This window comes from Aquarana catesbeiana, linkage group LG13 (assembly GCF_042186555.1).
Source record: "Aquarana catesbeiana isolate 2022-GZ linkage group LG13, ASM4218655v1, whole genome shotgun sequence".
NCBI classification, from domain to species: Eukaryota; Metazoa; Chordata; class Amphibia; order Anura; family Ranidae; genus Aquarana; species Aquarana catesbeiana.
Genome location: NC_133336.1, coordinates 215,761,569 through 215,778,418, shown reverse-complemented (window position 1 = coordinate 215,778,418; position 16,850 = coordinate 215,761,569). Strand labels below are relative to the sequence as shown.

At 49.3% G+C, this 16,850-nt stretch overlaps 1 protein-coding gene across 1 annotated transcript in view; it reads right to left on the bottom strand.

The window, feature by feature from the left end:
* LOC141116410 (unconventional myosin-Ie-like) overlaps window positions 1-16,850 on the bottom strand; it is a 42,954-nt gene extending 26,104 nt beyond the window's left edge. The window contains exons 1-3 of the mRNA XM_073608665.1: window positions 16,485-16,850; window positions 2,826-2,963; window positions 149-238 (exon numbers count right to left, since the gene is read on the bottom strand). Of these exons, the coding sequence (XP_073464766.1) occupies window positions 149-238; window positions 2,826-2,963; window positions 16,485-16,487 (231 nt within the window). The 5' untranslated portion in view covers window positions 16,488-16,850. The remainder of the gene's footprint in view (window positions 1-148; window positions 239-2,825; window positions 2,964-16,484) is intronic.

Genomic DNA, 16,850 nt, shown 5'->3' with positions numbered 1-16,850 from the left:
GGACACAATTCTTGGTTGTACCCTTGGTTGGGGGGGCTCCCATTGGATCTCACAGCGAGAATCTCGGAATGAGATCTCCACAGGTGATCGGCCTGCATTCTCCACCTATAACTGAAATCTCATCTTATGATGTCATCTGCGCACTCACCGCCCCCTGGTACATCTCAATCTCCTTGTCAGTGAAGTACGGCAGTTGTTTGAAAGGGTTGACGGAGATGAGCACCGGCCCGATGTATGTCTGCGGAGCGCTGCGTTAAGGAAACCCCAAAACGGAAACACTGTACTTAAAGGGCAACTCCGCCCTTCTAAAAGAGAGACCAGTGACATCATCGTCTCTTCTAAAGAGAGACCAGTGACATCATCGTCTCTTCTAAAGGGAGACCAGTGACATCATCGTCTCTTCTAAAGAGAGAGACCAGTGACATCATCGTCTCTTCTAAAGAGAGACCAGTGACATCATCGTCTCTTCTAAAGAGAGACCAGTGACATCATCGTCTCTTCTAAAGAGAGACCAGTGACATCATCGTCTCTTCTAAAGAGAGACCAGTGACATCATCGTCTCTTCTAAAGAGAGACCAGTGACATCATCGTCTCTTCTAAAGAGAGACCAGTGACATCATCTTCTCTTCTAAAGAGAGACCAGTGACATCATCGTCTCTTCTAAAGAGAGACCAGTGACATCATCTTCTCTTCTAAAGAGAGACCAGTGACATCATCGTCTCTTCTAAAGGGAGACCAGTGACATCATCGTCTCTTCTAAAGAGAGACCAGTGACATCATCGTCTCTTCTAAAGAGAGACCAGTGACATCATCTTCTCTTCTAAAGAGAGACCAGTGACATCATCGTCTCTTCTAAAGAGAGACCAGTGACATCATCAGCTCTTCTAAAGAGAGACCAGTGACATCATCTTCTCTTCTAAAGAGAGACCAGTGACATCATCGTCTCTTCTAAAGGGAGACCAGTGACATCATCTTCTCTTCTAAAGAGAGACCAGTGACATCGTCGTCTCTTCTAAAGAGAGACCAGTGACATCATCTTCTCTTCTAAAGAGAGACCAGTGACATCATCAGCTCTTCTAAAGAGAGACCAGTGACATCATCTTCTCTTCTAAAGAGAGACCAGTGACATCATCGTCTCTTCTAAAGGGAGACCAGTGACATCATCTTCTCTTCTAAAGAGAGACCAGTGACATCATCTTCTCTTCTAAAGAGAGACCAGTGACATCATCGTCTCTTCTAAAGAGAGACCAGTGACATCATCGTCTCTTCTAAAGAGAGACCAGTGACATCATCGTCTCTTCTAAAGAGAGACCAGTGACATCATCGTCTCTTCTAAAGGGAGACCAGTGACATCATCTTCTCTTCTAAAGAGAGACCAGTGACATCATCGTCTCTTCTAAAGGGAGACCAGTGACATCATCGTCTCTTCTAAAGAGAGACCAGTGACATCATCGTCTCTTCTAAAGGGAGACCAGTGACATCATCAGCTCTTCTAAAGAGAGACCAGTGACATCATCGTCTCTTCTAAAGGGAGACCAGTGACATCATCTTCTCTTCTAAAGAGAGACCAGTGACATCATCGTCTCTTCTAAAGGGAGACCAGTGACATCATCTTCTCTTCTAAAGAGAGACCAGTGACATCATCTTCTCTTCTAAAGAGAGACCAGTGACATCATCGTCTCTTCTAAAGAGAGACCAGTGACATCATCGTCTCTTCTAAAGAGAGACCAGTGACATCATCTTCTCTTCTAAAGAGAGACCAGTGACATCATCGTCTCTTCTAAAGGGAGACCAGTGACATCATCTTCTCTTCTAAAGAGAGACCAGTGACATCATCGTCTCTTCTAAAGGGAGACCAGTGACATCATCTTCTCTTCTAAAGAGAGACCAGTGACATCATCGTCTCTTCTAAAGGGAGACCAGTGACATCATCGTCTCTTCTAAAGAGAGACCAGTGACATCATCGTCTCTTCTAAAGGGAGACCAGTGACATCATCAGCTCTTCTAAAGAGAGACCAGTGACATCATCGTCTCTTCTAAAGGGAGACCAGTGACATCATCGTCTCTTCTAAAGAGAGACCAGTGACATCATCTTCTCTTCTAAAGAGAGACCAGTGACATCATCGTCTCTTCTAAAGAGAGACCAGTGACATCATCGTCTCTTCTAAAGAGAGACCAGTGACATCATCGTCTCTTCTAAAGAGAGACCAGTGACATCATCGTCTCTTCTAAAGAGAGACCAGTGACATCATCGTCTCTTCTAAAGAGAGACCAGTGACATCATCGTCTCTTCTAAAGAGAGACCAGTGACATCATCGTCTCTTCTAAAGAGAGACCAGTGACATCATCGTCTCTTCTAAAGAGAGACCAGTGACATCATCGTCTCTTCTAAAGAGAGACCAGTGACATCATCGTCTCTTCTAAAGGGAGACCAGTGACATCATCAGCTCTTCTAAAGAGAGACCAGTGACATCATCGTCTCTTCTAAAGGGAGACCAGTGACATCATCGTCTCTTCTAAAGAGAGACCAGTGACATCATCTTCTCTTCTAAAGAGAGACCAGTGACATCATCGGCTGTGTATTAAGTATTGGTCAATGTATTGCTCGCCCCATTCTCCTTCATTTATGCCAGCGCAGGCTCTTGAAGTACTCGCAGCTCGTTGCCATCGGGAACGACAGACACTGCTTTTGTTTCCTGGACACAGCAGATAACTCCAGAGCCTGCACAGAATGGGATATACAGCGGCCTCCGTTCAATTACCCCCCCCCCCTGCGGTGACACGCCCCTCCTGTAATGCTATGGGTTCCCCTTTGTGAAGGATACGAAGATGAAGTCGTCCATGTATCTCTTCTTCAGGTTCTCCACAATGGCGTCCTCGGTGATCTTGGACAGGAGGACCATATCGTCCACTCCGCTCTGCCGCACATTCTGCGTCTGCCAATGGTAGCGCTCCTTGCTGCCCTGCGGGGGGAGGAGACAAGACAACTTATTGTTATTGTGTTACTGGCCCACAGAGCTGACACTTGAGCGCCCCCCCCCCTCAACATATCGCATTGTGTATTATAGGGCCATTTATAATACTGACCCACAGAGCTGACACTCGAGAAGCCCCGACATATCGCATTGTGTATTATAGGGCCATTTATAATCCTGACCCACAGAGCTGACACTTGAGCGCCCCCCCTAACATATCGCATTGTTTGTGGGTCAGTATTATAAATGGCCCCATAATACACAATGCAATATGTCGGGGCTTCTCGAGTGTCAGCTCTGTGGGTCAGTATTATAAATGGCCCCATAATAGAGTTGACACTCGAGAAGCCCCGACATATTGCATTGTTTATTATGGGGCCATTTATAATACTGACCCACAGAGCTGACACCTGAAATACTGTGTAATGTGTTAAAGGGCTGTTTATTATCTTATTTCTAACCCACAGAGCTGACACTCAAGTGGGCCCAACGTACAGCTATGTGTATTATGGGGCATTTTATACATTTATGTTACTGACCCACAGAGCTGACACTCCAGAAGCCCCGACCTACAGCATTGTGTATTACAAGGCCACTTGTTATATTTCTGACCCACAGAGCTGACACTTGAGCAGCCCTGACATATTGCATGGTGTATTATGGGGCCATTTATAATACTGACCCACAGAGCTGACACTCGAGAAGCTCCGACATATTGCATGGTGTATTATGGGGCCATTTATAATACTGACCCACAGAGCTGACACTCGAGAAGCTCCGACATATTGCATTGTGTATTATGGGGCCATTTATAATACTGACCCACAGAGCTGACACTCGAGAAGCTCCGACATGCTACTATGAGTATTAGGGGGGGGGGGGGAACAAACTTTCTCAGGGATTGCATTTTATGTATTTTTCCGATCGGTCACAATAAGGGAATTATTCGACGTTTCGCTCATTCTTCTGCATTTTCGTACGGCGTCAGATCCGCGATTTCAGTTCTCGGGTCGTCAGCGTACACAGGCCCACCACCGAGGGTTGCTGGCCCTTTAAGTGAACAGTCAGAGGAGACCTCTGTACACCTGTGGAATGCACTGCGGGCCGCGCCCTCCAGGAAGCTCCGCCCCCTTCCTACCTGCAGGTCCTGACAAGGGGTGAGGAATGCGCCTGCCAGTGGGCGGAGCCTGCAGAGCCTTGATCACGTTATCTGTGTCAACTGTACACAGCCAGACGACAACCAACGCCTGTCAGCTCGCCGACCGCCAAGCGACGCACAGCCAACCGGCCAATCAGAAATCTTTTAGCAGACATTTTTTTTTCTCAACAATGTTGCGACTTTCCGGCCTTGCATTATTCCGCATCCATCAACGCAAAGACGGCGAGGAAATAATCGCTCCATTTTGCGCACTGCATATTTTTTTTATTTTAAACGAACGTCAGTTTTTTGTTTTTTTTTAAACTCTATTTAAAGTAAAAAAAAAAACACGCGCATGCACAACGCCCACCTCGGGTTGACCTCGGGTGAAGGGGCCCTAAATGCGCGTTCTTCTATAGCGCTCATTTCCCGTAAGAAGTTGCATAAAGCATGTGTTTTGCGTTGTTTTGCATGCGCGTCGTTTGGCGTTTTTAATGCGCCTCTATGTGCGTTTTCATGCCATCCGCGATACTTTGTTGCGTTTCCTCAGCCAATGAAATGTTGAGTACAGTTGGAGGTTGCTACGGACAGAAAACCCGCTAAGGTTGCTAGGGGAGGGGCCGGCTTCCCTGCACTAAATGGCCATCACATGCGTTTTTTTTGCATGCGGCGATTGCCATTGCACACCTCGGTGCGTTGTTTTTTTCTTTATGGCCGGCAGCGCACCAAAACACGTCCAAGAAAGCGGACAGAAGCCACATTTTGCAGTTGGGTCCGTCACATGCGTTGGTCACTATGTGTGGCCACGTTCCCATGTGCCACGGGGCGGCCCATTTATTTCAACGCATGAGAAACGCAGAAAAGGGAGTCCAGGACTCTCTTCCAAAAACGCACCGCACCATGCGGTCTGACGTGTGTGAAAACATGCGTTGTCAGGTGTGTTGGGGGCGCCATTAAACATTACAGCCCCGCCGTGCGTCTGCTAAAGGACGACGCGTTTCTGCGATTTTTCACACACAGATGTGATCCTGAGGTTATGACGCATCCAAAGGGGCCGCAGCACCATCACACCAAGAGTCAATGGGGGGTCAGCTGGGGGACTAGAACTCCCATCATGCTCTGGGGGGTCATTTGGGGAAATAGAACTCTCATCATGCTCTGGGGGACTAGAACTCCCATCATGCTCTGGGGGGGTCATTTGGGGGAATAGAACTCCCATCATGCTCGGGGGGGGGTCATTTGGGGGAATAGAACTCCCATCATGCTCGGGGGGGGGTCATTTGGGGGAATAGAACTCCCATCATGCTCTGGGGGGGTCATTTGGGGGAATAGAACTCCCATCATGCTCTGGGGGGTCATTTGGGGAAATAGAACTCCCATCATGCTCTGGGGGACTAGAACTCCCATCATGCTCTGGGGGGGTCATTTGGGGGAATAGAACTCCCATCATGCTCGGGGGGGGGTCATTTGGGGGAATAGAACTCCCATCATGCTCGGGGGGGGGTCATTTGGGGGAATAGAACTCCCATCATGCTCTGGGGGGGTCATCTGGGGGATTAGAACTCCCATCATGCTCTGGGGGGGTCATTTGGGGGAATAGAACTCCTGTCATGCTCAGGGGGTAATCTGGGGGACTAGAACTCCCATCATGCTCTGGGGGGTCATTTGGGGGAATAGAACTCCCATCATGCTCTGGGGGGGTCATTTGGGGGAATAGAACTCCCATCATGCTCGGGGGGGGGGTCATTTGGGGGAATAGAACTCCCATCATGCTCGGGGGGGGTCATTTGGGGGAATAGAACTCCCATCATGCTCTGGGGGGGTCATCTGGGGGATTAGAACTCCCATCATGCTCTGGGGGGGTCATTTGGGGGAATAGAACTCCTGTCATGCTCAGGGGGTAATCTGGGGGAATAGAACTCCCATCATGCTCTGGGTTTTTTTTGGGGGGGGGGGACTAGAACTCCCATCATGCTCTGGGGGGTGATTTGGGGGAATAGAACTCCCATCATGCTCTGGGGGGGGTCATTTGGGGGACTAGAACACCCATCATGCATTTGGGGAACTAGAAATCACCATCATGCTCTGGGGGGTAATCTGGGGGAATAGAACTCCCATCATGCTCGGGGGGGGGGGGGTCATTTGGGGGAATAGAACTCCTATCATGCTCTGGGGGGTCATTTGGGGGACTAGAACTCCCATCATGCTCTGGGGGGTCATTTGGGAGATTAGAACTCCCATCATGCTCTGGGGGGTCATTTGGGGGACTAGAACTCCCATCATGCTCTGGGGGGGTCATTTGGGGGACTAGAACTCCCATCATGCTCTGGGGGGTCATTTGGGGGACTAGAACTCCCATCATGCTCTGGGGGGTCATTTGGGAGATTAGAACTCCCATCATGCTCTGGGGGGTCATTTGGGGGACTAGAACTCCCATCATGCTCTGGGGGGTCATTTGGGAGATTAGAACTCCCATCATGCTCTGGGGGGTCATTTGGGGGACTAGAACTCCCATCATGCTCTGGGGGGTCATTTGGGGGAATAGAACTCCCATCATGCTCTGGGGGGTCATTTGGGGGACTAGAACTCCCATCATGCTCTGGGGGGTCATTTGGGAGATTAGAACTCCCATCATGCTCTGGGGGGTCATTTGGGGGACTAGAACTCCCATCATGCTCTGGGGGGTCATTTGGGGGACTAGAACTCCCATCATGCTCTGGGGGGGTTCATTTGGGGGACTAGAACTCCCATCATGCTCTGGGGGGTTCATTTGGAGGACTAGAACTCCCATCATGCTCGGGGGGGTCATTTGGGGGACTAGAACTCCCATCATGCTCTGGGGGGTCATTTTGGGGGACTAGAACTCCCATCATGCTCTGGGGGGGTCATTTGGGGGACTAGAACTCCCATCATGCTCTGGGGGGGTCATTTGGGGGACTAGAACTCCCATCATGCTCTGGGGGGGTTCATTTGGGGGACTAGAACTCCCATCATGCTCTGGGGGGTTCATTTGGGGGACTAGAACTCCCATCATGCTCTGGGGGGGTTCATTTGGAGGACTAGAACTCCCATCATGCTCGGGGGGGTCATTTGGGGGACTAGAACTCCCATCATGCTCTGGGGGTCATTTGGGGGGACTAGAACTCCCATCATGCTCTGGGGGGGTCATTTGGGGGACTAGAACTCCCATCATTCTCTGGGGTGGTCATTTGGGGGACTAGAACTCCCATCATGCTCTGGGGGGTCATTTGGGGGGACTAGAACTCCCATCATGCTCTGGTGGGGGATGGGGGAGGCTGCTGTGTGCTGTGGATGACACCGGGAGGGGGGGGCAAAGTCCAGACAAGTCGATCGATATCCTGTACTGATTACAGATTGCTGAATGAGGGGGAGGGGAGGTTGTGGTGCCTCGGGGTGACCCCTCTAGGCTCTGCACACAGATATGGGGGGGGGGGGTCATCCACTAAAGACATCGCCCCCTATTGTATGGGGAAAGGAGAACGCTCCAGAAAATGTCCGGCGTGCTGGAAAATAACCGCAATGAGCGCCGAGGCCATCAGAGATACCGATGTGTGTGTGGGGGAGGGGGGGTCACCTCTATTCCATCCAATCTTAAACATTGGACGGATCGGTCACCTTGGCGGGAATCGCTCCCCGATTGGCCAATCTTACTGCTCAGCCCCATCCAGGTGGAAGAACCCTTTAAATGTGTCACAGCCCCGCCCCCAGGTCGGATTTAAAGAGACAGTGCTGGAAATCTCTTGGGATGAAGTCGGCAGAAGAGAATAAACGAGGGGGGGGGGGGAATAATCACTTCCACCAGACAGAAACGGGGGAGGGGCATTCTGCCATGGTTGGTAGGAGGAACCAGAGATCTTATTATGTCTGTTACATTGTTTCTCGTTCTTTAGGACAGAGGTGGCCACATTGGCCGGTTACATAGTCGGGATCTGCTTCCTACTACTGATAGAATCACATATATACAATCTGATTGGACAATTTCTGCACAGGAGATCTGCCAAAGCCGTATACAAAGGAGAAGCCGGTCTTAACCGTTCATTCAGTTTATATCCGATCGACCAGCCCTGGAATTACACAGTTACTGGATGAGCTAAAGGAAGATTGTACAATCAGATTGTAAAGTGTATGGTCAGTTTAAATCTGCTCCGCCGCCCCCAATCTGAGCCTCTCACCCGCCTACCGATGATGTAATCCGCCTGGTGGCGGTTCATGGGGCAGCATGGCGGTGTCCCCCGCCCACCCCAACCCCGGTGAAATGACCCCGATAAGCTTTATCCTCCCTCGCCGCGGGGAAATCGGTCGATCTTCCATGTAATCTTCAGTCAGAAGAAGTCAATGAGACTTTCACTGGCCGCATGATTCCTGCAGAAACGTCCCAACTGGACGCAGCCAGAGGAGCGGCAGATCGGCGATGGCGTTCTTTCCTCGTATTCGGTAATGTCCACTGCGAGGGGGAGGAGCCTCCGCAATCATAAACTGATGTAATGAATGTGGCGATCGTATGACGATAATAAAGTGTAAGAAGGAAAGGTGAAGTGTTTGTTCTAGTGTTGGATGGAGTGTGGGGGGGTGTTAGAGCCCCTGTGAGTGTTTATCGCTGTCTGTGTCCCCGTTAGTGAGATTCCCCTCTCTATGTGTCCCGTTATCACCGAGTGTGAAAGGAAAGACCAAATGTTGTGTTGTCCCCACAACAGAAGAAGAGAGGGGAATCTTCCAATGGGGACACTACAGGATTTCCCTCACTTCCTGTTGTGTCTCTGGGACAGGAAATCTCTCCAATGGGGACACCCGACACCCCCCGTTCGTCCCCTAATCCTACCGTACGCCCTCCAATCCCAACATAGACCCACCACACGCCCTCCAATCCCAACATAGACCCACCACACGCCCTCCAATCCCAACATAGACCCACCACACGCCCTCCAATCCCAACATAGACCCACCACACGCCCTCCAATCCCAACATAGACCCACCACACGCCCTCCAATCCCAACATAGACCCACCACAAGCCCTCCAATCCCAACATAGACCCACCACACGCCCTCCAATCCCAACATAGACCCACCACACGCCCTCCAATCCCAACATAGACCCACCACAAGCCCTCCAATCCCAACATAGACCCACCACACGCCCTCCAATCCCAACATAGACCCACCACACACCCTCCAATCCCAACATACACCCTCAATCCTACCATATAACCACCATACACCCTCCAATCCCACCACATAACCACCATACACCCTCCAATCCCACCACATAACCACCATACACCCTCCAATCCCACCATACAACCACCATACACCCTCCAATCCCACCACATAACCACCATACACCCTCCAATCCCACCACATAACCACCACACACCCTCCAATCCCACCACATAACCACCACACACCCTCCAATCCCACCACATAACCACCACACACCCTCCAATCCCACCACATAACCACCATACACCCTCCAATCCCACCATACAACCACCATACACCCTCCAATCCCACCATACAACCACCATACACCCTCCAATCCCACCATACAACCACCATACACCCTCCAATCCCACCACATAACCACCATACACCCTCCAATCCCACCATACAACCACCACACACCCACCATACACTCTCCAATCCTACCACACAACCACCATACACCCTCCAATCCCACCACACAACCACCATACACCCTCCAATCCCACCACACAACCACCATACACCATCCAATCCCACCATATAACCACCATACACCCTCCAATCCCACCATAAACCCTCCAATCCCACCATACAACCACCATACACCCTCCAACCGCACCACACAACCACCATACACCCTCCAACCGCAGCACACAACCACCATACACCCTCCAATCCCACCACACAACCACCATACACCATCCAATCCCACCATATAACCACCATACACCCTCCAATCCCACCATAAACCCTCCAATCCCACCATACAACCACCATACACCCTCCAATCGCACCACACAACCACCATACACCCTCCAATCCCACCACACAACCACCATACACCATCCAATCCCACCATATAACCACCATACACCCTCCAATCCCACCATAAACCCTCCAATCCCACCATACAACCACCATACACCCTCCAACCGCAGCACACAACCACCATACACCCTCCAATCCCACCATATACCCCCATTCACCTTCCAATCCTACCATATAACAACCATACACCCCCCAATCCCACCATATAACCACCATACACCATCCAATCCCACCATATAACCACCATACACCCTCCAATCCCACCATATAACCACCATACACCCTCCAATCCCACCATACAACCACCATACACCCTCCAATCCTACCATATAACTACCATACACCCCCCAATCCCACCATATAACCACCATACACCCTCCAATCCAACCGTACAACCACCATACACCCTCCAATTCAACTGTACACCCTACAACCACACAACACAACCACGGTACACCCTCCAATCCCACCATATAACTACCATATACCCTCCAATCCCACCATATAACCACAATACACCCTCCAACCGCACCACACAACCAACGTACACCCCCTAATCCCACTATATAACCACCATACACCCTCCAATCCAACCGTACACCCACCGCACCCCCTCTAATCACACTGTACACCCTCCAACCGCACCACAAAACCATTGTATAATCTCCAATCTTACCATATAACCACCATACAATCCCAATTGACACCCTACAATTCCCATTTACACCCTCTAATCACATCTTATACCCTACAATCCCACCACACAACCACCATACACCCTCTAATTGCACTGTATGCCCTCCAATCCCACTATATAACCACCATACACCCTCCATTCCCAATGTACGTCCTCCAATCCCACCGCACACCCACCATACACCCTCCAATCACATTGTACGCCCTCCAATCAAACCATACGCCCTTGAATCTAACCGTACGCCCTCCAATCGCACTGTACACTCTCCAATCACACCGTACATCTCCCAATAAATAAAGACACGTAATAAATATGACGGTGTAACGTTTCCAATAAAAGCGTCTGAGCCGCAGAGGTGGGCGGAGTCCAGATATTGAGTGTTAGAAGAAGAGCGCCAACTATTGGTTAGTTCGGTTCTTGTCCCGCCCTCTCCAATCACATGCCACAGCCAACCAATAAGATAATATCTTAGAGAGGACCCGTCACCCACACACAGTTGGTGCCCCCCATGAAGAGGTAGATCCCCCCAAATGATCACCGGATTGGTGGAGATTGGTTCATGTGTGGTCTATGAAGTGTTGGAATAACGGTTTAGATTTCAGCACCCATCCCCCCCCCCCCATAGACATGCAAACTGAGCGATCTGCATGTGATGAGGACCGGTCTGGTATCGGTGTCTCTCCCCCTCCCCCCGGCTGGCCGGTCCTCTTCATATGCAGATCGCTCTGTTTATAGCAGACGAAGAGACCGAGGAATGCCGGTTGTCTGGTCGGTCCGGTCTGCCGGGCGTCCCAGCCCCCCCTTCACTTCACAGTCGCCCGTCATTTAACGATTTCCCGTCTTCTGCACGCGGACGCCATCAATTTCTGGGACTCACGGACACACACGTTACAATCTGATTGTACAATCTCCTCTAGATTTACCAAAACGGCCTCCTGTGTTCATTATTATAGAAACGATTCATTTCCGTCCAATCAGGATGCAGCTGTCGGGGGGGGGGATTCGAGGGATTTTTGGAGCTACAATGTTACAAATGGCGACGGATCTTCATAACGAGATCTGATTGTGTGTGGTGAGATCTCATCCAAGAACAGATCGCCGCCCGACGGGCGAGGAGGTAATAAAACGCGTGGTTTGGATCCGGGCGTACCGGCGCTGTGTAACGGGGCGTACAGTTATGTCAGGACAGTATATAGATATATATATATACACACACGGAGGACAGGAAGTGATTATATATACAGAGAGTACAGAAGGTGGGGGAGGGGTACCTGAGAGTAGATTGTACAAGGGGGAGGGGTATAACTGGGTATAGGGGGGCAATTGATTATATAAGGGGGGGTAAAACTGGGTATGAGGTGAGAGATCTGGGGTGGGGGGGAGTACAATGTATAGGGGTAGATGTGGATATAGGAGGGGGCAATACATTGTATAGGGGTAGATGTGGATATAGGGGGGCAATACATTGTAGAGGGGTAGATGTGGATATAGGAGGGGGCAATACATTGTAGAGGGGTAGATGTGGATATAGGAGGGGGCAATACATTGTAGAGGGGTAGATATGGATATAGGGGGGCAATACATTGTATAGGGGTAGATGTGGATATAGGGGGGCAATACATTGTATAGGGGTAGATGTGGATATAGGGGGGCAATACATTGTATAGGGGTAGATGTGGATATAGAGGGGGCAATACATTGTATAGGGGTAGATATGGATATAGGGGGGCAATACATTGTATAGGGGTAGATCTGGATATAGTGGGGGCAATACATTGTAGAGGGGTAGATGTGGATATAGGGGGGCAATACATTGTAGAGGGGTAGATGTGGATATAGGAGGGGGCAATACATTGTATAGGGGTAGATATGGATATAGGGGGGCAATACATTGTATAGGGGTAGATGTGGATATAGGGGGGCAATACATTGTATAGGGGTAGATGTGGATATAGGGGGGCAATACATTGTATAGGGGTAGATGTGGATATAGAGGGGGCAATACATTGTATAGGGGTAGATATGGATATAGGGGGGCAATACATTGTATAGGGGTAGATGTGGATATAGAGGGGGCAATACATTGTATAGGGGTAGATGTGGATATAGGGGGGCAATACATTGTATAGGGGTAGATCTGTATATAGTGGGGGCAATACATTGTATAGGGGTAGATGTGAATATAGTGGGGGCAATACATTGTAGAGGGGTAGATGTGGATATAGTGGGGGCAATACATTGTAGAGGGGTAGATGTGGATATAGTGGGGGCAATACATTGTAGAGGGGTAGATGTGGATATAGTGGGGGCAATACATTGTATAGGGGTAGATATGGATATAGGGGGGCAATACATTGTATAGGGGTAGATGTGAATATAGTGGGGGCAATACATTGTATAGGGGTAGGGTAGATGTGAATATAGTGGGGGCAATACATTGTATAGGGGTAGATGTGGATATAGGGGGGCAATACATTGTATAGGGGTAGATGTGGATATAGGGGGGCAATACATTGTAGAGGGGTAGATGTGGATATAGTGGGGGCAATACATTGTATAGGGGTAGATATGGATATAGGGGGGCAATACATTGTATAGGGGTAGATGTGGATATAGTGGGGGCAATACATTGTAGAGGGGTAGATGTGGATATAGGAGGGGGCAATACATTGTAGAGGGGTAGATATGGATATAGGGGGGCAATACATTGTATAGGGGTAGATGTGGATATAGGGGGGGGGGCAATACATTGTAGAGGGGTAGATGTGGATATAGTGGGGGCAATACATTGTAGAGGGGTAGATATGGATATAGGGGGGCAATACATTGTATAGGGGTAGATGTGGATATAGGGGGGCAATACATTGTATAGGGGTAGATGTGGATATAGGGGGGCAATACATTGTATAGGGGTAGATGTGGATATAGAGGGGGCAATACATTGTATAGGGGTAGATATGGATATAGGGGGGCAATACATTGTATAGGGGTAGATGTGGATATAGAGGGGGCAATACATTGTATAGGGGTAGATCTGTATATAGTGGGGGCAATACATTGTATAGGGGTAGATGTGAATATAGTGGGGGCAATACATTGTAGAGGGGTAGATGTGGATATAGTGGGGGCAATACATTGTATAGGGGTAGATATGGATATAGGGGGGCAATACATTGTATAGGGGTAGATGTGAATATAGTGGGGGCAATACATTGTATAGGGGTAGATGTGAATATAGTGGGGGCAATACATTGTAGAGGGGTAGATGTGGATATAGTGGGGGCAATACATTGTAGAGGGGTAGATATGGATATAGGAGGGGGCAATACATTGTAGAGGGGTAGATATGGATATAGGGGGGCAATACATTGTATAGGGGTAGATGTGGATATAGTGGGGGCAATACATTGTATAGGGGTAGATGTGGATATAGGAGGGGGCAATACATTGTAGAGGGGTAGATATGGATATAGGGGGGCAATACATTGTATAGGGGTAGATGTGGATATAGGGGGGGGGGGCAATACATTGTAGAGGGGTAGATGTGGATATAGTGGGGGCAATACATTGTAGAGGGGTAGATATGGATATAGGGGGGCAATACATTGTATAGGGGTAGATGTGGATATAGGGGGGCAATACATTGTATAGGGGTAGATGTGGATATAGGGGGGCAATACATTGTATAGGGGTAGATGTGGATATAGAGGGGGCAATACATTGTATAGGGGTAGATATGGATATAGGGGGGCAATACATTGTATAGGGGTAGATGTGGATATAGAGGGGGCAATACATTGTATAGGGGTAGATCTGTATATAGTGGGGGCAATACATTGTATAGGGGTAGATGTGGATATAGTGGGGGCAATACATTGTATAGGGGTAGATGTGAATATAGTGGGGGCAATACATTGTAGAGGGGTAGATGTGGATATAGTGGGGGCAATACATTGTATAGGGGTAGATATGGATATAGGGGGGCAATACATTGTATAGGGGTAGATGTGGATATAGAGGGGGCAATACATTGTATAGGGGTAGATGTGGATATAGAGGGGGCAAAACATTGTATAGGGGTAGATGTGGATATAGGGGGGCAATACATTGTATAGGGGTAGATGTGGATATAGGAGGGGGCAATACATTGTATAGGGGTAGATGTGGATATAGTGGGGGCAATACATTGTATAGGGGTAGATGTGGATATAGTGGGGGCAATACATTGTATAGGGGTAGATATGGATATAGGGGGGCAATACATTGTATAGGGGTAGATGTGGATATAGTGGGGGCAATACATTGTATAGGGGTAGATGTGGATATAGGGGGGGGCAATACATTGTATAGGGGTAGATGTGGATATAGTGGGGGCAATACACTGCATAGGGGTAGATGTGGATATAGGGGGGCAATACATTGTATAGGGGTAGATGTGGATATAGTGGGGGCAATACATTGTAGAGGGGTAGATGTGGATATAGTGGGGGCAATACATTGTATAGGGGTAGATCTGGATATAGTGGGGGCAATATATTGTATAGAAGTAGATCTGTATATAGTGGGGGCAATACATTGTATAGGGGTAGATCTGTACATAGTGGGGGCAATACATTGTATAGGGGTAGATGTGGATATAGTGGGGGCAATACATTGTATAGGGGTAGATGTGGATATAGTGGGGGCAATACATTGTATAGGGGTAGATCTGGATATAGTGGGGGCAATACATTGTATAGGGGTAGATGTGGATATAGTGGGGGCAATACATTGTATAGGGGTAGATGTGGATATAGTGGGGGCCATACATTGTATAGGGGTAGATGTGGATATAGGAGGGGGCAATACATTGTATAGGGGTAGATGTGGATATAGAGGGGGCAATACATTGTATAGGGGTAGATCTGGATATAGTGGGGGCAATACATTGTATAGGAGTAGATGTGGATATAGTGGGGGCAATACATTGTATAGGGGTAGATGTGGATATAGAGGGGGCAATACATTGTATAGGGGTAGATGTGGATATAGGGGGGCAATACATTGTATAGGGGTAGATGTGGATATAGGGGGGAAATACATTGTATAGGGGTAGATGTGGATATAGTGGGGGCCATACATTGTATAGGGGTAGATGTGGATATAGGGGGGAAATACATTGTATAGGGGTAGATGTGGATATAGTGGGGGCAATACATTGTATAGGGGTAGATGTGGATATAGAGGGGGCAATACATTGTATAGGGGTAGATCTGGATATAGTGGGGGCAATACATTGTATAGGAGTAGATCTGGATATAGTGGGGGCAATACATTGTATAGGAGTAGATCTGGATATAGTGGGGGCCATACATTGTATAGGGATAGATGTGGATATAGGAGGGGGCAATACATTGTATAGGGGTAGATCTGGACATGGGGTGGGTTTTAGGGGGTAACGCTGGGAACGGAGGGGCCATTGGTCTGTAAATGGGGGTTCAGTAGTCGCTCACATTTCTAGGGGCCGCACCCGGGGGAGGAAATACACTTTTTGGAGGATCAGACTTCATCCCCTGGGGGCGGGGAGACTTTGCTGGGACTGTCAGTGGGGTGGTGATCATGGTGGGGGAGGGGGGTAGTACTCACCATGGTGTTGCTGTTTCAGGGGGCTGCAGGGTTCTCCGGGGTGTCGTCTTCCTGGGTGTCACATACACATCCCCCTCCGGTGTCTCCCCCACCCCTGGAGGTCTCAGTAGTCCAGGTGAGTATCTTGCAGGTAGCCCAGGTGAGAGTCTCTGCCCCCCTGGAGGTCTCACACAGGTTGCCCCTCGGCTCTGCCCCCTTCCTGGGGTCTTCCTGAGACTCTCCCTCTCCTCTGGGGTCTCGGTGTGCTGGGCGGGGGTCTGTCTTCCCCTCAGGTGTCCCTTCACCTGGGCGGCTCCTGATCCAGGTGAGCTGTGAGTCAGGAGGGGGGAGGAGGAGGAGGAAGAGGGTGGTGCGGTGACACCTGCT